At 40.0% G+C, this 23,284-nt stretch overlaps 1 protein-coding gene and 1 non-coding gene across 6 annotated transcripts in view; one reads left to right on the forward strand and one right to left on the reverse strand.

Annotated features, from left to right (window-relative positions):
• The window catches only part of vash2 (vasohibin 2), a 34,737-nt gene extending 11,474 nt beyond the window's left edge, over nt 1-23,263 (reverse strand). For 2 of the 5 annotated variants that reach the window (XM_087852358.1, XM_006793524.3), the window contains exons 1-7: nt 23,056-23,263; nt 21,540-21,982; nt 9,710-9,798; nt 9,459-9,515; nt 9,048-9,122; nt 3,697-3,934; nt 3,466-3,609 (exon numbers count right to left, since the gene is read on the reverse strand). In XM_087852358.1, coding sequence (XP_087708484.1) covers nt 3,466-3,609; nt 3,697-3,934; nt 9,048-9,122; nt 9,459-9,515; nt 9,710-9,798; nt 21,540-21,860 — 924 coding nt within the window. In that variant the 5' untranslated portion in view covers nt 21,861-21,982; nt 23,056-23,263. Of the gene's footprint in view, nt 1-3,465; nt 3,610-3,696; nt 3,935-9,047; nt 9,189-9,458; nt 9,516-9,709; nt 9,799-21,539; nt 21,983-22,523; nt 22,548-22,609; nt 22,722-23,055 lie in introns of those variants that run through there. The other 3 variants (XM_087852355.1, XM_087852356.1, XM_087852357.1) reach the window with 3 other exon arrangements.
• On the forward strand, nt 7,367-7,439 carry trnat-ugu (transfer RNA threonine (anticodon UGU)). The gene has a single exon. It is a non-coding gene; the product is annotated as a tRNA-Thr (tRNA).
• Nucleotides 23,264-23,284: the final 21 nt, after the last annotated feature.

A 23,284-nucleotide genomic window follows, 5' to 3' on the forward strand; every position in this document is an offset into this window, starting at 1 on the left:
AAGTTGCTAATATCCTGCAGCTGGTTGTGTTCGTCATGTGTTTGTGGTACAAACATGGATCGTATTTCTTTGTTTTTTGTAAGCAAAACTATTTTATTCCTTTTCTTTTTTCACCCTTTTTAAATGTGTGATCCAATAGCTAAATTACATCTACTACACTGCTGAGTACCATTAAAACACCCGATTAAAGTGACTATTTGTTACGACTGTGCTTAATTATATAGCAGCTTGTCAGCTTCATGTTTTCACTGTCATTTGGACAGAATTCCTATTTATCTCATGTCCGGCTCTTTATGTAACCTTGTGGTTCATGCTCTGTCTACAACAAAGGTTCTTATGAAGACAGAAATACAATCTGTGTAAAATGGAAATGGAAAGAGAATGCAATGATCTTCAAATCATATATTGTACTAGAAATAAAACACAGGAAACATATCAAATGTTTTACAGAGAAACTGCAAGAAAAATATATAGAAAAATAGTTGCCATCAATATTGAATTTGATGGCAACACAAAAAACTCAAAAATGCTGGTACAGCAGCGCAAAAAGGCTAGAAAAATATGCAGTACTAAAAACAAACAGCTTGAGGAACATTTCGCAACTAATTAAGTTTAATTGGCAACAGGTCAGTTATATGATTGGGTAGAAATAGAGCATCTTAGAGAGGCAGACTTTTATCATTCTGCAAAAAAAAAAAAAAAACTGACACAAATTATGGGGTGATTTCAGAATAATCTTCTTCAATATAAAACTGTACAGATTTTAAATATCTCACCATCTATAGTACATCAAATATCATCAAAAGTCTCAGAGAATCTGGAGAAATCTTTGTACACGAGAGATAAAGTCTAAGCTCTTCGGGCTCAAAGGCAGCACTACATTAAAAAGGGAAGGATTCTGTCATAGAAATCCTAGCAAGGAGCCAGGAAGACTTTTCAGACATCACTGTACGTGAACACAGCTCACTGTGCCAACCACAAATACAGGTTAAAGCTCCATCACCCAAAGAAGAAGCCATATGTGATCATGATCGTCAAACATCTGTGTCTTTTCTGGGCCAAAGCTTAAAATGGGCTGAGGCCAAGTGGAACTCTTGAAACTTTAAATTCTTTTCAGAAATCATGGACCCTGCATCCTTTGGACTAGAAGAGAAGATAAACCATCCAGCTTTTTTTTTTTTTTATCAGCACCCATTAAAAAAAGTAATCTTTGCCTGCATTAGCATTCATGGAATTCGCAATTTTTCAGCAACGTTCAGATCATGGTATTTTTAGGTCTTGCATATTTTAGCAAGACAATGCTAATCTGCATACTGTGTGTATTTAAAAGCATGGCTTCATAGTAGAAGAGTCATAGTGTGTGAAATGCCCTGCCTGCAGTCCAGTCCTTTCACCATCTGAAAACATGTGGTGCATTATGAAATGAAAAATTCAACAAAGATAATCCAGGACTGTTGAGTTACTAGAATACTAATACAAGAGTGGGAGAACGTTCCAAACGTCCAAAAAAGCTCCTCTCACTTCCCAGATGTTTACAGACTATTGTTAAAAGATAAAAGGGTGCTACACAGCGGTAAACATAGTCCCACTCCAACATTTAAAACGTGTTGCTGCCATTAAATTCAAAAAGAGCTAAACTCTTTCTTAAAATGCTGCATTTTCTCAGTTTAAACATTTGTTATGTTTTCTATGCTCTACTGTGAATAAAATATAGGTTTATGAGATTTGCGAATCATTCCATTTTGTATCTATTGACATTTTATACAGTATTACAGCTATTTTATTTTGTACATGGGCACAGACACAAACACACTCTATAATAACTTCACATCCTCTGGAGCACAGCAGATTATACTGCTGTGCTCACAAACCCCAATGCACTTGACCTGTGCCTGCCTGTGATTCTATGTGCATGTGAGACAGCTGCAACCTTACTGACCTACATAACTTGCTGACATACTGTACATGTTACATACTGTATCACCGTCTAACATCAGCGTCTATCACACAGCTACTCACACATTGCTTTCATGGAATTGCAAATGCTGCAGGAATACACAAAAAAGAAAGAAACTCATAATAAATACAAATAAAAACCTACGGGTCCTCATAAAACATTTAACCTTGTGCAAAACACTTCTGTGTCTCCCTTCCTCACACGTACACTCACACATTCCTTCTTCCCCATCGTGCCCTAAATAACTCTTGACAGTTTATATTCCCTGTTCAGCCCAAAGGAAACTACATCCATCTCTGGTACGACGGAAAAATATAATTAAGGTGTTTCCCTGGTTCTTTCTCTCTAAAAAAAAAGCCATGTCTGTCCAAACAAAGGATACAAAATATTGCATTAGATTTGAATCACAGATAGCAAAGTCGCTTTTATTTTAAAATTTAATTAATACGACCATAAACTGAAACTGTGTGTGTGTGTGTTTGGTTTTTAAAAGGTCCTTTTTGTCAGCTGATCTAAGTTTGAGAGACATTTTTCACAGTTTTCACTGAATTTTGTCAAACAGACCTCTTTCCCACAGTGTGGAATTACCCACTTTTCCCATTTTCACCTCCTAATATTCAGTTTTTCAGCATCTTGGCTGATTTATTTTGTGGTTTGGTTGTGGTCTGTATTTTCCACTGCTGCTGACTGTGGGCTGCCAGTTTTCTCTTCCATTCCAGGCTGTTCTTACTTTCTCCCTTAGTGTGCAACCCTTTTTCCATTTATGCATTATTGTATACATAATATATCTAAGTCTGCCGGTTAGAAAAAAATGTCTGAATGTTCACAAAGTTGCTTTTTTCTCTTTTTTTTCAAACCAATAAAGGTGTTTCTGACCTGATTAATATTTTAAATGGTGGAGCAATGCTGTGAGACTCTATCTAGTGTCTATGAGGTGTAATATACAAAACAGGAAACACCAAACCTTAAGTGATGATGATGGAACATTTAATCATCAAGTTGAGAAAAGCATTATTTCAAGCAAGCTATAAAGTTAATTTAATCGGAAACGTTGACATTGCCAGCCCACTTTAGCTGATACACTTCTAAACACCCAAACGTCAGCTTCTTTAAAAGGTTCTTTCTTACAAGCCTCATTCACCCAGTCACACACACATTCATACAAGCACCTTGCCTAACATTGGCACACAGTCACATGGGATGGGAAAAGAACCACCAATTCTGCAATTGGTAGATGAATCGCTCTGCCTCCTGAGCCACAGTAGCTTTACCCGACCTGCATTTGCTGTGAATCTGCAAGCCACTGTGCAACCCACCATCACCCCAGTTCTTTGTTTTCATGCTGTTTCTGACTTAATTGATAACATATATATTGCCATTGATGATTGCTTTTTCATGTACTGCCCAGGGCAGCAAATTCCCATAACAGAGCTGTGGCACAAAAGTAAATTAAGTGTACAGAGAAAAATACCCTGGAGCATATCTGTATGTGAATACACAATATGTACCTTCATCCTCATGTCCCGCCCATGTTTCTCTAGCTCTTTTTTCATCTCCTGAGCTCCCAAACAGGCCAGGTTCAGCACCAAATGCTTCCATTCAATTGGCTGGAAGACATGTGGGTCGTGAGGCACGTACAAACCAATCTTCACCTGGTAGAAACAGAAAATGTGTTTAAAGGTTCTTCATTAACTCTTGGACTGCATTTATTTCCCACACCCTTTATCTTCTTCCTTTACCTTCTTTAGTGTGTGCTGGTATCTCTTGTAGGAGTTTTCAAATTCAGCCACCAGTTCTCCGAGAGTCCGATGGGTGAGTGGTTTGTCCATCAGGTCCTGGCGGCGGCTCATACCTAGCGACCCATACCGGCCATTGCAATAGACGCCCAGCACAACATGGTGAAAGCAGTGACCCGAAAACTGGGTCTTAAAGCTGATGGGGAAACGCTCGAGAGATGTCAGCCCATTGGTCAGGTAGCTGATCAACACCGCAGGATTAAGGAAAGATCTGGAAGTTTTTTTGTGGTGTAAAAATATTATTAGGGTAAAATAAATGTCTGCTGTGCTTTTATTGCACCTCTGGAACTGCTCAAAAATTATTTACCTTTGAGTACAAACCTGAGAGTGAAAGTGTATTTGTTTGAATTTGTCACAGCAGAGGAAGCAAACTTGAGCAGCTTGAGTTGTTTGAAATGAGATTCAGTCTGACTCTCAGAAGGCCTATAGTATGAAAATGTCACTGGGTAAATAATGTCTTCTGAACACAGTTTGTGTGCTCATGAGAGTTTGTGCAGCTCCTTCGGTCTTACTAAATCTGTCAGGTTCACTGATGTTTTTACATTTATTCAACAAGGAAAACAGGGGCAGAGAGATATGATCTGTCTGGTACAGAGGACACGATAACACACACATACACATCAGATCATATGTCTACTGATCCTAGTGACTCACCAAGACGTCACAAATGAAGGCGGGATTCGACTGCATAAAGACATGTCAGTCCTGTTTTAGGCCACGCCCCAAAACACACCCTTCTTTATCACCTATTTAACTTAGAAACTAAGCTTCATGCTGTATTAGGTCAAACTCAAGACTGGCTATTAATACTGATGAGGAAGGTTTTTACTGAGGTGACAAATCAAGTGATTGAGGTTGATTTTCCAATTGAATTCTATATATTAGTTCTGTTTTTGCAATCACAAAAATTTATAGCTTTTTCAGTAAATTATTGAATCTATATTTAGACAGATCTCATCCTGTGTACTGCACATCTTCATGCTACATGCATCCAACTGTAGCAATCTGTTCTACCATACAGCAACAGAGAAACTTGGAAGATGTCTTTGTGGGCCAGTAGCCAGCCATCTGCCCTGTTCTGCCCATGGATGGAAGTCTGCCATTGGTTAGAACACATGTCTGTCACTTCACCAGCCTGGATGCCACAGCACTGCTGTGTTTTCATTAAATATTCACAAAGCAGACCACTGATGACATGCACATACCAATGTATTTCAATGTGTCTCTCTGGCTGTGTGGGGGAGTTTGTGGTTTTAAAGTAGAACACGGATCTAAACAGGGTTGGCTGGACAGTCAAGTAAAGAAACCACTGAACTTCCACAGTCAGTGTGCTGCCCAAGTGACTAAACCTTGGGATGAATGCTTGGACGGTTACACATAGGTTTTATTTGTGCCCAAAAATACCACCTGCATTATTCCCCTTAACAAAATACAAACAAAATAACTTAATCAATTAATAGCACAGTCAAAATAGAGTTAAATGTGTTAAGAATGTGCTTTTGCTTCTATCATATTGATCATATATTGAAATATTATTTTAAGTAGGCACACTGTTTTCAATCCACAGACTCAGATATTGATACACCTTAACTGGTCCACTTGACATCCCTCTCACTTACAAAAAGGATTGGAAAACTTCAGTTTATCAAAACAACACAAACCTGGTAATTTTTTTGCTACTTTTAGCAACTTTTTACATCCTTTCAGCAACAAAAGCCTATGGAGTTCACTACTTTGCAGCAAGATCTTGCCTTCCTGGCACAGCACAGAGCTCTCTCTCTGGACTGTTGATTAGATCAGTCAGAGGGCAGCTCTTTCTATCATCCCGTTCTAGTTGTCTTTTTTTTTTAATTTGCAATCATGTAAATAGATATGAAATCACAGCACAGTCACTATCTTTGATTCTTTGAATATTTACTGTTGATTACCAATGAAGCTCAAGAAGCCCCCAAAAACTGATCCTGAGTATCCTGATATAACCGACTGTCACAAAATTAATCTAAACCACAATGGTTCTGACAAGAGATATTTTAAATCAGGGTTGATGATTGTCTTATCCTATTCTAATAACAAATATCATAAAAATATTTAAACATGTTCATTAGTAAGAAGCTTTTATGAGTGTCATATTTTATTGTGATTCCTTTTCTTCATTGGCAAAAAAGAAGAATGATCCACCAATGACAAGAATGCCTGGACGCCAAATGTTTATGTTTGGCATCAGCTTTAACTTCCTCTGACAGAGGACAGTGACAGTGTTTCACTTTGGATCAATATTTATCCTGCAGAATGAATACAAACATGAAAATCATACACCAACACACCCTGCTGTGTCTTGCTAATGAATGCTTCATTAGACAGGCGTACTTCCTGTGCCAGAGGACATGCGACACTGCTAGCAGTAGCTCCCTGACTGAGACTGCGACTACAAGAGCACCTATCACTACCTCACACTACTCATCCATCTGTCAATTCTAAAGCAAAAATGAAAACGAACCTCTGTGGATTAGTTTCTCTGCCCCACAGGCATGCTCTAATGCAACAGAAATCCATACTTGTTCTGTTTCTGAAAAGCAGAGGTAACTGAAAAAACGTATAATTTAATGCAGCAACAATGTTCTGATTAACTCTCTCACTGTTCCTCTTACCTTTTGCATCCTTTTCCTCTCCAATCCTCTACCCTCCCTTCCTCAAGTTTCTATGTTAGTGCAAAGATTAAAGATAATATTTTAGAAGAAGCATAAAATTCCCTTTACATACATTTTTCCTTTAATCAAGGATATACTAGGATACTTCCAGCTTTGTGGTCTTTCCTTATTTTAAAACAGTAAAACCTTATATATATTACATGCTTCATGCTGTGTTGATATATTGTATAATGGCAGATTTTGCTGGATTATTTTGATTTTTATAAACAACTGAGTTTTACACTAGGATTCAAGTGGAGGCTGCTTTGTGCTCTAGCCTTACTCTGCAAAGCACCAGTCGGTGATGGCTAATACAATGGGACACGTCACACACACACACACACACACGTATACATGCACGCACGCAAACACATGCATGCACACACACAGAGCTGGTTGGACCCAAGATAAACCCTGCATATCCTGGAGAGATTTCAGATCACTGATAACGTGGAAGAACAGAGAACCAGAAGCAGAGGACAGACTAAACCCAGACAGACAGCCCCCACCATTACAGACTACAACAGGGGCTACTCATCCCTTTTTCTTGCCTACGTTTCTATCTTGGCTTTCCACTACTTCTCACAGCGTGACTCTTTCTCACAAATGAAGTGTTTTGATTAAGTTACCAGGTAGGTTAACGTTGCAGGTAAATGTGTGTGAGTGACACTGGGTCATTCTTGTTTCACAATGATCCATACAGATTTTTATGTCTTTTAAGTCACTGTATTTTATGTGTGATTATATTATTTAGGACATTATTTAATACTGATGATCCATTGCGTTAAGTCATTTCAAAATCAACTGGTTAGGTTGGTTATGCATTAGCATAACAATAGCTGGAATCCAAGGAAGGTGTGTCTATTAATTGGTGTGGCCTTGGTTGACATTCAAATTACACGTAAACCACTGTGGCCAACAGGTGAGGCCTCATAGCTCAGTGGTTAGAGCACTGGTCTTGTAAACCAGGGGTTGCGAGTTCAATTCTCGCTGGGGCCTGAGAACTTTTCTTTTCCCCCCGTTTAAATTATATTTATCTGTCCTGACCTCATAACACAACCAAAGGTGAAACCACACAATTACTGTCTCTTATAGCTCTGAATGTCACTGTGGGGTTCTTTAAAGGGCATGCAGCAAATAAAAAAACAAAAACTGCCACCGTCTTATAAATTCCCCTGTCCTATGGTGACCCCCCGCCCCCCAGAGCTCCTACCGTCCCCTCCATTTCTCTCTCTCCCTAAAGCCAGTCTCAATTAAAGTCACTGTCAGCTGTCACCCTCACAGCCCTTGAGGAAAGCAAATATGAAACTAGCACATGCGAAACTGGACCATCAGTTCACAGACGGGGAGAGAAATCTCTCATCTGGTGACACTCAAAAGTCCTAGTTTCCTGACCTGCTGCTTGTATTTGAAAAGTATTTGGTTGCACTGAAACAATTTTAATATATTTGGTTTTGCAAACTAAGCCATTATTTCACAGGTGTGCAAATCCAATCAATCAAATGTTGCAATGCAATGTGGTAGGATTTATAAAGTGTGGACCGAAATTCAAAAAGAATTCAACTTCTGAGGCCAAGGGATGAAGCATATCCAAGCTCTCTTGGGGCAACGGGTGGGGTATACACTGGAAAGGCCATACAGAAAGGCCCCAGACTGGATTTAAACACAGGACCATCCAAACCGCCATTGTTCAACATCTGCTGATAGATCAAATAATACTTTGTATCTTTCAGTTTAATGGTTAAAGCTTGTAATATATTTTTTCAATATGGAAAAATGTTACTTTTGACATGTTACTTTGGTCTGATAAACATAATCAATGAAACAAAACAGAAGCAGCACATTTGCTACAACAGTCATTTTAAACAATAACTCTAAATCAAGGATGGTTTAACAGCTGAATGAGGCTGAATTACACTGTTGGGGTCAGCGCCTTAGTGAATTTACCATTTAAAAATAAAATCACTTCATAACATTTTCTTCAAAATGACACACATACTCAGTACAAGTGTATTTCTGTGAAGATGGCCATTTGGGTGTCAACTGGCCTTTGAAACCAAGTGGCCACTAGAGTAACTGCAGTTTTTAAGCACCTCTGCATGGCTTTATTTGGAGTTTAGTGCATGGAAAAGCATTACAGTTCAGCATATCAAAAACAACAACAACAAAAAAACAACTGGCAAATCACTTGTGGTAAATAGTCAAGACAAACATTTCCTTTTAGAACAATGATGAAGAACGAGTTCAGATTCTAATTTTGCCATAAGCAAACATGTTTTCAAGGAATTGAAAAAACACTTTCTCAAATCTAAATAGAGAAGGAGTTGCAAAAATAAAGCACTGCTGCTTTAAAATTTAAGCTCTGCTGGATGATACTAAGCTGGTGAGTATTGGGGGGGGGGGTCGGTTAAACTTTGAAGTGGGCTTGTTGCCAAGCAACACGGCAAGCGCTGGAAAGAGTGGCAATGGTGGGGAGCATTAGGATATTACAGCAGCATGTTTTATTGATTTCACCCACAGATAACAAAATGACCTTTTGGTCCTCTGCTTAGTGTGTGCGTGCATGTGTGTGTGTGCGTGTGTGTGTGTATATACAGGAAAGGATACATTCCCAAGATGACGGCCTCGAGGCATTTGATTGGTAAAGACTCCCTGATCATCTCTCTTGCTGTCTCCATTAATCTGAATGGGGAGGAAGATGATGAGACGAGGAAGAGGAGGGAAAGGGAAGGGTTGGAAGCAATACACCTTGCACAGAGACAGCATTGAATTAGACACATAAAATAGGCACCGTGGTAATGTTACATCCCAAAGTCATAATCAAGCAATCAATTCTGTTTTCTTCCTCAGTGTTCTTCCTCCTTGTGGTGAACTTAGCTGTTGCTTCCTATTCAACCCAGCTTTTCATCCAATCAGTAAAGATGATGACAAAAGGGTGCTAATAGGACAGTTCTGTTAATATTACTGTGATTGAGTCACAGTAATTACATGTACTTGCCAAAGCTGCAGTTCACTTACCCACACAGTGGACGGCTCTTCTTGATTTCAAAGAACTGAGTTCCTGTGTGGTTATATCTGATGGAAATGTCAGGGACAACAGCGACTTTACAACACTTCAGTCCTGTGCCTCAACTCCTATTGACAGAAGTGATTATGGTGTTTTGATCACTTAAAGTCTATAAGAGCACGTGAGGCAATAGCAGGACTAGCTTCACCTGACAGATAAAAGCTTATACTGTCCTCCCTGTCGTGCTTGTGATAAAGGATACTGCAGAGCCTTCATGAAGTTCTGGACGGCCAACAGCCAGTCTGGGACAGACATGGACGGCTTGAAAGTTGGAATTGAGGGAATTGGATGCTGGAAAGAGAAAAAGAGAGAGCATTAGAGATATTTTTTCCACATCATTTTCAGTAAGTCGACATGTGGTAACACTCAGAGCCCCCAAACCTCCTTCCGCCATCTTTAAAAAACCCTGCATTCCTAATGTGCTGTGACTCATTGCATCTCATACAGCTGACACACACCGTTGTTCCTTAAACCAGTCTTCTTTATTTTTAAACAACAAACACCTCATTAGAAACTCACCTCTCTTTATACTCGAGTGCAGTGCATGTCTGACACACAACATGAGCAAGTCTCTAACCCAAGATATTAGGGTCATGTGCTCTGCACCACCTCTACGCCCACAGACACCCACATGGTGAAAAGCAACATGTAGTGAAAATGAACTCCCACTGCTGCTTTGGCAGCTGTTTCACCTCAACAAGAACCACTACAAAGAGGAAACAGCGGCTGCAAGTGTGGATACATGAACGGACGCGACCACACCAAGAGAGGGTGAGTCAGGCTGAAATACAGACCAAAACTTCCTCATACACAGGCAGCCTGCGTGATGTACATATGTGTGTGTGTTTGTGCGTGTTTGTGTGCAGGAAGGGTGAACCATAGCACAAGGCCTATCATTTCCTGTGGGGTTTTGCTCCATTCTTTATTGACAGCATAAAAAGGGAAGTGAGAAGGAGGACAACAGAACAACATGGTGACACAGCTCTGCATGTTACAGTGTTTTCGGTCGCTTGTCTTTCGTTTCCATAAAGAAAGATTTAAAAAGAAGGAAGTCAGAAAGGTGTGTTTTACAGTCCCACAGGAGGTATTTCACCTACATGCTTCAGTTGTTGGCCTCGTTCATGTATGATAAACAGACACATTTCTAATTTAATCACTAATGCTGTCACAACAAACAGAGTCACACTGTAACCCAAAACATATTTATAAAATTGCAGCATTATATGTTTTTTGAGCCCAAACTTAAAATGATAGAAATGCTAATTTCATTTCTATGTGCAGCCAGCTTCTTGGTAGAAGGCTAAGCTATATGACACAACTAAATTGAAATGATCAAAGGTAATTAACTTTGGACTGGTTTAAGGGTTTATGTGATATGTTATGTGGAACATGCAGTTAAAATTCACATACACACTTTAGTGTATTTATGTTTGGGCCAGTGTAGCCTCAGTGAAACTGAGCTGATGCTATCCTACATCTGACTGTTTCATCTAGGTCCCTTGGTTTGTCCATAATCTACGATGGTTTGACAATTTTGACAGTTAGCCTGATCCTACTCAGTACAGTACTGCTGCAGTATATAGGCTACACACACTTTAAACTAATATCTGACAAGGATCAATTTAAATTGAAATCTATTAAATCTAGCTTAAATGGTTGCCAATTAACTTGTGTTTCCATAGAGACAAAAAAGTCAAATCGACTTTAAAGCAGACGCCAAGCCAGCCAGGCAACCTGTCAGACAGTAAGTCACAGAGCAAATAAAATAATCAGCCAACTGGCCACTCGTACAGTTATTAGGCAAGTCAAAAGTCATTCAGCCCATAAATCAGTCTGCCAGCAGGCCCAAACCAGTAAATAGCAGGTTTTACTACCACATAATCTCTCATGTAGTGAAATCCTCACTAAGGCGTTATGGAGTGGCTACAGCAACTGACACACACACAAACACGTGCACGCGCACAAACACACTAAAGCGGCTTTCGTCTGGGTCAGGGAGTGAGATGAGTGGTGATCTCTCCGTTATCATCCTCCCCTCTCTCCTTTCCGCTACAGTAAAAGGATGATGGTGGCTTGCACAGCTTAATGTCCTTGTGAAGCGTGCGTTAAGCAATCACATTGGATATATATGTACAATATGCAGCACACTCTTATTAACTATAATATGTGTGTCAGTGTCAGGATCCAATAGCCTTCCCCCTGTCTATTAAGAGTTCAGCTTGGAGAGCATCAGTTCAGAGCCACAGTTAACACTGATAATTAATCTGTCACTGGTTCCTTTCCTGTTTTCCTCCGTCCTCTGTAATCTTGTCCCTTTTCCTCTTTCTTCTCCAACCATCCTTTTGTTATGTTTTTATACTCATCTCTACTCTACTCTTCTTTTGCCCTTTCTTTCCCATTATATTCTTGGTAAATGGTAAATGGACTGGTTCTTATATAGCGCTTTTCTACTCTGTCTGAGCACTCAAAGCGCTTTATACAGCTAATTCATTCACCCAATCACACCCATTCACACAAGCACTTCTAAGTTTAAGTGCTAAGTAACTAACATTCAAACACATTCACACTCCGATGGATGCATCGGAGAGCAACATGGGGTTAGTATCTTGCCCAAGGATATTTGGCATGCAGACTGGAGCAGCCTGGGATCGAACCACCGACCTTCTGGTTAGTGGCTGATCCGCTCTGCCACCTGAGCTACAGCCATTCTTATCTATCATCTTTTTTCCCCTTTCTGTAACGCCCCCCGTTTTTCTCCCTCTTCTCATATGTCACTTTGTCCTCCTTCTGTATCTTCACCAACATGCTTTTTCTCCACCTCTACAGTCCAGAGCCAGCTTTACATCCACCAGGTCTAAACATCATCTGTATCTGTCTCCCCTCTGCTGGGTCTCAAGGACTAACATATCCTATCCAGCAGCACAGACAAAATACAAAGCGACTGGGACACAGAGGAGACAGTATGACTGTCCTGGTTTTTGAATTTTAAATTGTTTGATGGAAATGGGGGATGAGCAGTAAAAGGCAGTATAAGAAAGAAAATGAGGTGGAAAATAGTAAGAAGAGAACTGCAGAATAATTGCCAGGAGTCAAGCTCATTTTATAACTAGTTTTAAGAACAGGCTCACCTGTTGTTAACAAATTATTAAAGCTGAGCAAGACATGTAAATTTATTTAAAATTCCATGCCTCATCTATCCAAGCTTTTTGGGAGTATAAATAAACAGATGAGTGTTTTTGTCTTTAATGTATGCTGGGTAATACTAAGGTGACAGATACTACAGCCAGCTGTGTCCTCTACAACCTTTAAAGCACTTTTGCTCTGTGTGATGAAATATTCAAAACAAATAAGCAGGACAGAGAGAGGGAGAGAGACAGATCAAATTTCCTGTTGTCAACTTATCTTTAGAGCGGGACATCCCAAGGAATGCCTTTTTCTCTGAGCGTGTGTGCAAAAAAGACAGCTGAGACACCAATGATTAATCCTCAGCATAAGACTTCCTTTTTTCATTTGTATGAAAAGTAATGACAGCATTCCCTGAAGGCTTCCACTAGTTCACTGCAGACAGCAGTACTTAACTGTGGCTTGTATCTGCTGCAAGACTATGATAAGCACACACACACACACACACACACACACAGTCACCTAATGTATATATTATATATAATGCCCCCCCCCCCCCTTTTGCAAAAGTCAGGTTACATTTCACTGTGTGTTATACCTGCATAACTATGCATGTGATGAATAAAGAACCTTGAACCTTCTTGAAGATTACTGCTGCTGTCTGTAATTCTTTGCTTCAGAGCACATCTGTCTGCAGTAATCCTTGTTGGCAGGCGTCCATATGTATTAACGTCCAAGCCAAAACATTTCTACTTGAATTACACACATAGGGATGTCTGTAATTCAGCAGCACTGTTTTACTCTGGACCGGTGATATATATAACAGGTCATATTCGCTAAACTATCCCACAAAAATAATATCATTTTGGGAATCTGTCAGCTGCAGATTTTCTCCTGCTTTCATGTTGTTATGTCACTCAGGTCATTCTGCTGGGGCAATGCTAAAAGGTTATAGCTGTACTGTGATCTGTTAAGGCCCCCCAAAATAAATAAATCTTATTGTCACTGAAGAGAAACATTTACCCTTAAAAGAATTCCTCCCTGAAAAAAACTGAAAAACTTGATGACCACCACTTTGCCAGATGTAGAAAAGTAAAGCAAAAAAGCCATTACACTTTGGCTTTATAATATTTTACATTGGGTTGAGCAGGTCACTGCAGGGGCCATCGTTTTGCATTTCATTGCACTGTTTTCTCTCTCTGACTTCCCATTTACTCTACTGTCCTGTCAAAAACTGTCCCCTGTCCCTTTATTTTCACCACTGCTACAAAATCTCCAGGCATCAGAAGATATAACCCCAGCAGACTTCCTGCTTGAGGCTCTGGGCTGCATGAAATAGACATGTGATTTTGAGTTTGCTTTTAGCCCGGGCGACATCTCATTGGCTATACCCAGGAGCTCTTGATTCTCGCCAAAACAACTGGCTCTCCTTCAGTGGTGATGTAAACAGACCAGATGAGCGGTATCATTGAGAGTGGAAGGGGATTGGCCTATGTAAGAGGAAGACTGCAGAGCTGTAAGGTTTTTAGGTTGGGTGGTGGCAACAGATGAAAAGTCCAAGATAAGCTCATCCTTGGTCCATAAGTCTTGCTTCAGCTTCATCACGTTTTTTTTTTTTTGGAAACTTAAGTAAGCAGGCCATGATGATGATGCTAAACATATGTTCGCAGTGACAAAGGTTAAAAACAACCTGATATCTGTCTGTGGAGCAACACCTTAACTCAGCTTTCTGTATTATATCTTTCTACAGCTGTTTCTTAGATTTATAGTGCACATATTATTTATTAATGCACTTTGCTCTACTATCTACTCTCTTAATCGTACCTTTTACTCTTCTTTAACTTAACCCAATTTTTCTTTTCTTTTTTAAAAATCTGTTGCATACATAAATTGTTTTTCTGACAGTATAAGACCCTCACTATGTACCTGGAGGACTTTTACTTAATGCTGTTTGTTGTAGATTGTATTTTATTCTTTATCCTGCTGCTGTAACACAACAATTTCCCTTGTGGGATCAGTAAAGTAAAGATTAACCCATCTCTCTAAACAGATTAAAATCTATAGTGCAGTATTTATTAAAGTCAGTCAAGTGTATAAGAGTAAGGACCAAAATCCAGTCCATAAAGCACAAATTAAAGCTAGGAGAAAGGCAGTCAAAGTCTCGTGATTTAAAATAATGAGCAGGAACCAGAAGAATCACAACCAAATAAAAATCAACATGTCTGCACTTTTGAAACAATGGCTGGTTGTCTCTTAGGAACCAAATTTCATCTGATTTTAGACTCTAATCAGAAGTAAATTGGTTAGTGTGATTTAGTGAATGGTTGCAAATAAGCTGTATTCAATCTGTTGTAATAGCCTGAAAAGATTAATTGCCATTGTTCAGCCAAGTGTACATGTAAAGACTGGGACTTTTTAGAGGCCACGACTACCCGACCAGATTTAGCCCAGAAAACCAGGTCCATGGATATTGGGTGCTTCGGGGAAAGAGAGTGCAAAGGAAATGAAAAACAAATGTATCCTTCCCCTCGACTGACAGCATCTGTACAGTTAGATTTAGCTCATGTTCCACTGACCAGTAACCAAGCCTCAGATGTAGCACAACAGAACACACAGCAGGACATGAAAACAGACTCATGCTTCACCCTGTCACGCTGTGCTTTTAGGGCTTACCGAAATGTTTCAGATAAAATGAGTGAAAATTTAAAACCCTCAGGAAAAATTGCAAAGTGAGCACTGGCTGTAATTATGGTGTAGTTTACAAGGCTTGTATCTTTTGGAGACACTATACCCTGAATCAAATCATTTCTTTCAAGCCTTGGTTGTAAAACAGATCTTTGCTCTGTAGAGTTCTCGCTTGTTTTGTTTCCCCATCAAAAACCCTTCAGGCAGTCCAGTTGGTATTCAGAGATTATCCACCACCCAGATTGTATTAGAGGGATTATTTGGGTGCTGTGGTATTCTGTTAATGAGGACACAGAGAATGGTGACAAGGATTCTGGTCATAGACTGTAATACTGACCTATATTTTAAAAAGCATGTCAAGCTACCACATGTTGCATTATGATACTTAAATATATATATATATATATACACAAAGTTATATCATGGCTTACGGTCTTACTGTCATAAGACAAATGGTTTATAAAATGTAAATTTATATAAATTATAAATTTACATTTTATAAACAGCAGCTGTTAGAAATGTCACATTAACAGAGACAACCAAATTCAGATTACACTATATGACGATAATATGCTAATTAATAAGTTAATTAAACATTTTTGGTTTTCACTGTCGGTCCTATTAGGGAAGCAAAACCATTTTCATTCTCATGTCTTCTCCTTGTTCTCTTTCCCCACCTCAAAGCACAGTTAACCCACCTTGGTTAGTTGTGACTGTATCTGTGGTAACCACCCGTTTTACACTTTATAGATACATACACACATACACATACTAGAAGGAGTATCAGGTTACAATAATGGATTGCATTTATATAGCGCTTTTCAAGGCACCTAAAGCGCTTTACAATTCCACTATTCATTCACTCTCACATTCACACACTAGTGGAGGCAAGCTACACTTATAGCCACAGCTGCCCTGGGGCAGCTGTGGCTATAAGTGTAGCTGGCCAGGGGGGCCGTGCCATCGGCCCCCCTGGCCAGCACCACTAGGCGGTAGGGTAAAGAATCGAAAATCCATGGAAACAAATAACAAAAATGGTAGATGAAGTATAACTTACACAGCTGATGTTTTTTTTTTTTTATTATATTTGTAAATCAGATTTAAGTGGTGATTCTTAACATTACTTAACTTCATATTAGTACATTGGTTAACTTAGCTAGAAGAGGAACTCTGTTGGCTGTTATGAGATTGAATTGAGTTAAGCCAATTTTGCAACATAACGGTACTGGTCCCTGGTTAAAGGTGACCCCCTGTGAATTTTTGCCTAAGCTCTCAATAACGCTTAGAATCACTAGTGACCTTGGTGGTCTGATCTTGACCTGCGGTGGGACAGATTCCAACTGCACCTTTGAAGTTCATGTTCATTTGCTATGACACCGAGTTGACTAAGAACACAGACTATGAGTTGTAGTCCAACACAGCGGACTTTTAAAGTTTTATTTAACAGGTTATTTGTGAGACTTGATTCATAATGTATGCAAGTCTAGATTAGACACACTGAAGAAGAAAAAAAAAAAACATCAATTTGAAGGTTTTAAAAGGTAGACTTATTGTTTACATAAAAATGTGTTTACATTTTCTTCGTATTAATTATTGCTTCACTGAAGACTGCAAGTTGTAATGTGTCTTACAATATGCAACGCTAAATCTGTCCAAAAGTAGATACAAGGCACAGTTTAGTGTGTTTGTGTGCACACACAACCTGATGCTGTCCTTGTATCTGGAACACAGTAAGTGAGTTTGGCATTGCTAGCCAACCAGGTCACTAATGACCACATGGCCAATTAGCAGAGCCAAACAACAATCAGATTCCCTTCACCTCTGCCTGCAAAACAACAAGCATTCATCCAAATCACTGACGGGAAACCATGAGGAAAATCTGGGCTGAGGGGCCTCAGAAGCAACAGACAAAGATAAATATGTGTTTGTATATACTTATTAGGGGTGCAACGATACAACAAAATTCACGGTTCGGTTCGGTTCGATACTTTGGTGTCACGGTTCGATATTTTTTCGATACAAAAAAAATGTTCATGCCTTTTTATTAATTTGTCATTTATTAAATTTTCACGGCACATTCTGCACCACATCTCTGTGCGTTCATCATTTGTTTGAAGCCAGCTCACCTCCTGCAACCACTTTTCCGAGAATACGTGCTTCTTTTGTGGTTCGGACTCCTTCTGACATTTCTTTGGAGGTGGAGGAACATCACAGTAATTGTTTAAAGGAGCATCTTCGACATCTTTAAAAGTTCTAAACAAATGTCTGTCCTCTTCCTTAAAATCTTATGTACGCAAACACGCGTTGCAACTTCTTATCTTGTGCGGTTTTTATTTTGACAGCGAATGCGCACCTGCGGACCACTTATGTGCAGCCCTGGTTATTTAGCTCGTCATATTGCAGCCACAGAAATTCTTTTGTCCATGAAACCATAAAGCTGCACTTTCTTTTTGCCTTATAGTCTGATTTGTCATAACCTTTCCGTTTTGTCACTTCTTCACCCTGACCTGTCTTATTTGGCTCAGCAGAACTAAAATATATATCCTGCTGCTTTTACACACGCACTCACATAACGCTCAGCGATTCTCTGCGCGATCAACCTCTCACATGTTTAAGCTGCAGGAGATTTCACTTGTCATGTTTGCATAGTAAGCTAACGATTGATAAGACGATGTCAGAGGAATTGGTGCGCAAATTATCATCACTCACCAATCAGTACTGTCACTTTCTATACACAGTTCACGCGATTGCAAAGTGAAAGCAAAAAACAAGCGCAAATTCAAACGCGATTTCAGTATGTCACATATTGACAGTGGCCGATGCCAATGACATAATTACCCAGCTACATTTCCGAAAGAATGCAAAAGCATTGACATATATTTTTCCTTCCTACGATAGGCCGACGGGCAGGGCAGAGATAGATTTTGGTAGCCCGACTGGAAAAAAGCCCCAGGACGTCGGGCTAGCGATTTTGCGAGCCCTGTATCTGATTGAGGAATCACTCATCTTTGGAAAAGAGAGTTTATTATGGAGAAATGTCTCTTTCCAAAATAAAAGCTATACTATACGCTTCTTCTGGGCTATATTCTCAGCAGCATATTAAACATATCAGGTCCCCATAAGGAGAATCATGTGCTAACGGCTGTCTAAATGACTCGGGTAAAGTTTGTAGCATGCGTGCTTGTTTTTGTCTGCTTCCACTTGTCTTTGCACTAGGATGATGTCGGAGTAAATGTGCAGTCATATTGGTTGTGTTCCCACTAGTGCTGTCAGCGTTAATCTGAAATGACGTTAAGGTCACAACACGGCAAATCTCCGTTAACGAGCTACCGCGGATCGCCTCATGAGTGGGGCTGGAAGACGTCAACACATTAACGAGCTAACTGCGCTAACACACTAGTTCCCACCAATTGAGCATTGCTGGCACATCCAACATACTGTTTTACTTTAGTCCATGACACGCTTACCTTCAGGGTCATACGTCACATGAAAACCAAAATAGTTCCAAACGCCAGATCTGAATGAGGGTGGGGGAGGTTCAATTTGCCATGTTGCAAGGAGCTTAACTTCTGTCTAGCTAGCTTGCCCTGCGCTCAGTGAATCTGTGTTCGACTACTCCGCCTAGGCTGCACTGTCGAGCGCAGATCCACTGAGCGCTCAACACAGACAGCATCGTCAGAAGGAAAGTTGATAAAATAAATTAAAAATGTTGTATCGTTCGATACATATGCGTACCGAACCGAAAGCACTGTATCGAACGGTTCGATATCGATACGAGTATCGTTGCACCCCTAATACTTATATATATATTTTTATATATTAAATTCCCCACTTGCCCGTGTGGGCGGTCAATCCTTCAAGCTCGGGTCCTCTACCAGAGGCCTGGGAGCTTGAGAGTCCTGCGCAGTATCTTAGCTGTTCCTAGGACTGCGCTCTTCTGGACAGAGATCTCAACTGTTGTTCCCGGGATCTGCTGGAGCCACTCGCCTAGCTTGGGAGTCACTGCACCTAGTGCTCCGATTACTACTGGGACCACCGTCACCTTCACCCTCCACATCCTCTCGAGCTCTTCTCTGAGCCCTTGGTATTTCTCGAGCTTCTCGTGTTCTTTCTTCCTGATGTTGCTGTCATTCGGAACCGCTATATCGATCACTACGGCCGTCTTCTCATGTTTGTCTACCACCACTATGTCCGGTTGGTTAGCCACCACCATATATCTATCTATATATCTATATATATATATACATATATATATAAAAATATATAAAAAATCTCCTTGAGAGCAGGACTTTCTTGGCGAGCTGCTTGGGTCTTAATGCCACTATAAGCATACCCTATTATTGTTATTGAAACAGTCTTCTAACAAAAGACAGGTTATGATAATAAGCCTGTGTGTGTGTGTGTGTGTGTGTGTGTGTGTGTGTGTGTGTGTGTGTGTGTGTGTGTGTGTGTGTGTGTGTGTGTGTTTCAGAAGTGACACCGAGTCCCACACAACGTGACAAATCCAAAATGCAGAACTAATTTCAACTGACAGGTATGGTGGCTCAATTTAGCACTACTGTTGTCATGGTAATGCCATGCATTTGTCTGTGTGTACACCTGAGAGTGTGTATCCGAGAAACAACAGACTGTGAAAACAGGCTGACATCAACACCTAAGGCGACCATTATGCCAACGACTTGGAGATACACTATCTGACGCCCCGACTAACATTATAAAAACATAAATTCCTCATTAAAGTTGGAACAGTTACAGCAACAGGAAGGAGCTAACACAGCTAGCTAACAGTATTTTTTATAATGCAGTGACTCAGATACATATATTTATTAAAAAACATTTCTTTGCAATGTTAACAAATGATCCATACAAGTGTAGATTCATCTAACTGCAACAGTTAGTCAATTAAATGTAGTCAACTTTAATCACTGAATCTGTGAATAACAGTTTATACTCAATGATGGTTATAGATAGGATATGTGAGAATTAAAACGTGTTTTAGCTAATCAGACATGAGGATTTCATGTCATACAGGACAGAAAGTGAAAAACAATTAAAAAGCTTCACTTTGATTCATTAAGGAAACACCAAGCATACTAATCAATAATAAAAATGACGAGTAAGTGCATTGCAAGATAGGATATAATATAGAATATATACTATATATAATGCTTTTAAAATCCATCTGTTCGTTGAAAAAAAGCTCTCAATGATTTAGTATATCTTGTGGCAGCCAAGTATGTTATGTAAGGACAGAGTTATGTCCCAACACGGCTATTCCACATACCCATCTCTAACCCAGGCAATCATATAGTCCCTACAAACTAGACAGCCTAGTACATTCAGCACATTCAGAAGATCTTTGAATTTCTTTGAGATGAGAAGATTCAAGGAACCTCAGAGGGCTCAGTGAAACCCTTCACAAAAGGTCCATTAACAGTGAAGAAACCTTGGTGCACATCTAACTGTTATATTTTTACTACTACACACAGTGATGCCATTTGAAAAGCCCTCTGGCTCAACTGAGAAATATTACGCTATGGTGTTATGAGAAAGAAGGAAAATTAGCAGGAAAATTAGACAAAATAGTTCAACTGTCTTGTGCTATGCCAACCAGGTTTTCTTTTGCAACCAGGTTTATGCTGGAGTCTATCATAGTTTCCAGAGAGATGGAAAACCCCACAGCAATTTAAAGAACAGCAATTAACCTAACAAACTGGATCATATGGAAAGAAATGTATGCAACCTCTGCACAGTTTTTACCAGTGCACCACTGACACCTTTAAGTTTTTCTCAGGCAAAAGAAAAACTGGGATGCAGTGAACACCAAAATGCTGCAATAAACTCCATCTAAGTGTAATGAAATAATAAAAAACTAGAGTCCATAAAGCGCTAGGATCACACCTGTCTCAGAGCAAGTTACTTCTCAAATCATTATCAAACTTGGCCTTCATTTTGATGTAAGATGCATACCTGAACCCTTTCGTGTTGAAAGGCAGACATACAAACACCTGCTTTAGTAGGACATTCACACACACAAGGTAAAAACAATTCCAACCTTACTACTGTGGTGAGTAAAAATGGCATGCACTTCTGTAACACATAAACGATAGTAACAAATCAAAACAAACCAACAGATGTCTAAGCATAACATCTAATTTAATTAATAAAGACATTTGTTGCAGTAGAGAATTTAAAAGGCCCAGTCCCTCGGCCAGCTGGCTTACCTTGGGAAGGTATGTAGCATTTTGTATCCTGTCCACCATCTCCTGTCCGTCAGGGTGCACGGCCGCCACATGGGACCACATCCTCTCCCAGGTGACACTCTCGATAGGAAAACCAGATCGATTAACGTAGAAAAGAACCCCTCCATCCTTCTCCTCTTCCTCCTCGGGGGATCTCGAACTGTTCTTTGGGGGAGACAAAGAGGAGGACTCCTGGGTGCTGCAGCGGAGGAGACAGTGCGAGCTGGTGCTCTTGGACCGGCCATGCCTGCTCAGCTTGGCTGTAGAGGTGCCCGTCCGGCTTGGCGAGTTGGGTCCAGTCATTGGCCCCGGGAAGAAGTAGAGGAGGAGGAGGAAAAGTTAAGGCAGGCAATCTTCCTCCAGCTACAAGAGCTTCTTTTTGTTAGTGAGCAGTGCAAAGCACATGTTGATCTTCAAGGTCTAACCTGGTAATGGGGGAAAAAAAGAAAAAGAAAACGCATTAACTCAACTATGCTTTTTAAAACGACAGTACATGTACATGACTGCACAACAAGGATCACTACAAAAAGTGTTTGTATAACACAGTGGGGATTTTTTCAGGTACTTTCCACTGAATTGTTACAAAAAAAAAAAAAAAATCAACGTTATCTGTATTTAAGAAAAGGGGTGATTGTGATAAAGAAGCCAAAAATGCAGCAACAGTCGACAATAAATGTACCAAAAACAATATATGCATAAATAATAACTTCTGATTCCAGAGTAGCTCAACAGCTGATAAAAAATACACCCTTCCGAGCATTAAAAATCCACATATAAGCAGACATATAAACTCATGAGTATGAAATACACAGTATTTATTTCGCAACGACACAATATAGCAATCTGCGGAATGAATTGATTAAATCCCATTAATGGGTAACTTAACAGAGCAAAGGCAACTTAATGTCGACTTAGTTTTCCCTTTGATTGAATCAGCTGAAATATCCCAACCGTTATCATCCTGACCGTATCGTGTTTTCCAAGAAGGCTTCTATTTCACATAAACAATCGGACTTCCGGTTGAAAAGGCATTTGATCTGAAAATCAGTCACCAAGGCGAGGTGTGTTCCATTCATAACAAAGCGGCGTTGTCCACCACAGGCTTTAAAGTCTTGTTTTGGTTCAAGGCTTTGTAACTTCACCGCTTCTGCTATATGTCAAGCTAGCACAAGCTAACATTTGCTAACAAGGAATTAGAGCGCGATTCCTTTCAAAATAAAATCCGTACGTTGGTCAATCGTTTATAACAACTGATTACTGCGAATCACCAGAGCACACTCACAGCTCCATCATTTGCTTGCCTGTAAGGCTTCTAAAACGTGTTAACAGTAATTATGCACAGAACCGTAACGAAAAAAATCATTTGTCTGTGGATATGTTTTAATTTTGATAGCGTCGTCCAGGAAGTTCCCCTCTACTGTTTTTGCTAGCTTTGCCGCTGTATCTCGGAACACTGCGGGGGCCGTTGCCTCCCACCACCACAATACGGGGAAATTACCTCGTCTCTGCATTTCTCCCTGTCAGCAGCCTGCAAGGAGCCTCGATATCAGCTACCTCCTCAGAAAATCCAATTTCATGGTGATAAAAACGCTTCTTTACCCTCTCATGTGATTAAGTCATTGGGGATAAAACGGTCCTACTAGCGGCCACTGTTCTCCCGTATCTGTCCGTTGCTCGTATCCCCTACGGTTGCCAGTGCTCAACAGCTTCTCATTGGTCGAGCTAAC

This window comes from Neolamprologus brichardi, chromosome 15 (assembly GCF_056152115.1).
Source record: "Neolamprologus brichardi isolate AB-2024 chromosome 15, ASM5615211v1, whole genome shotgun sequence".
Classification (NCBI taxonomy): domain Eukaryota; kingdom Metazoa; phylum Chordata; class Actinopteri; order Cichliformes; family Cichlidae; genus Neolamprologus; species Neolamprologus brichardi.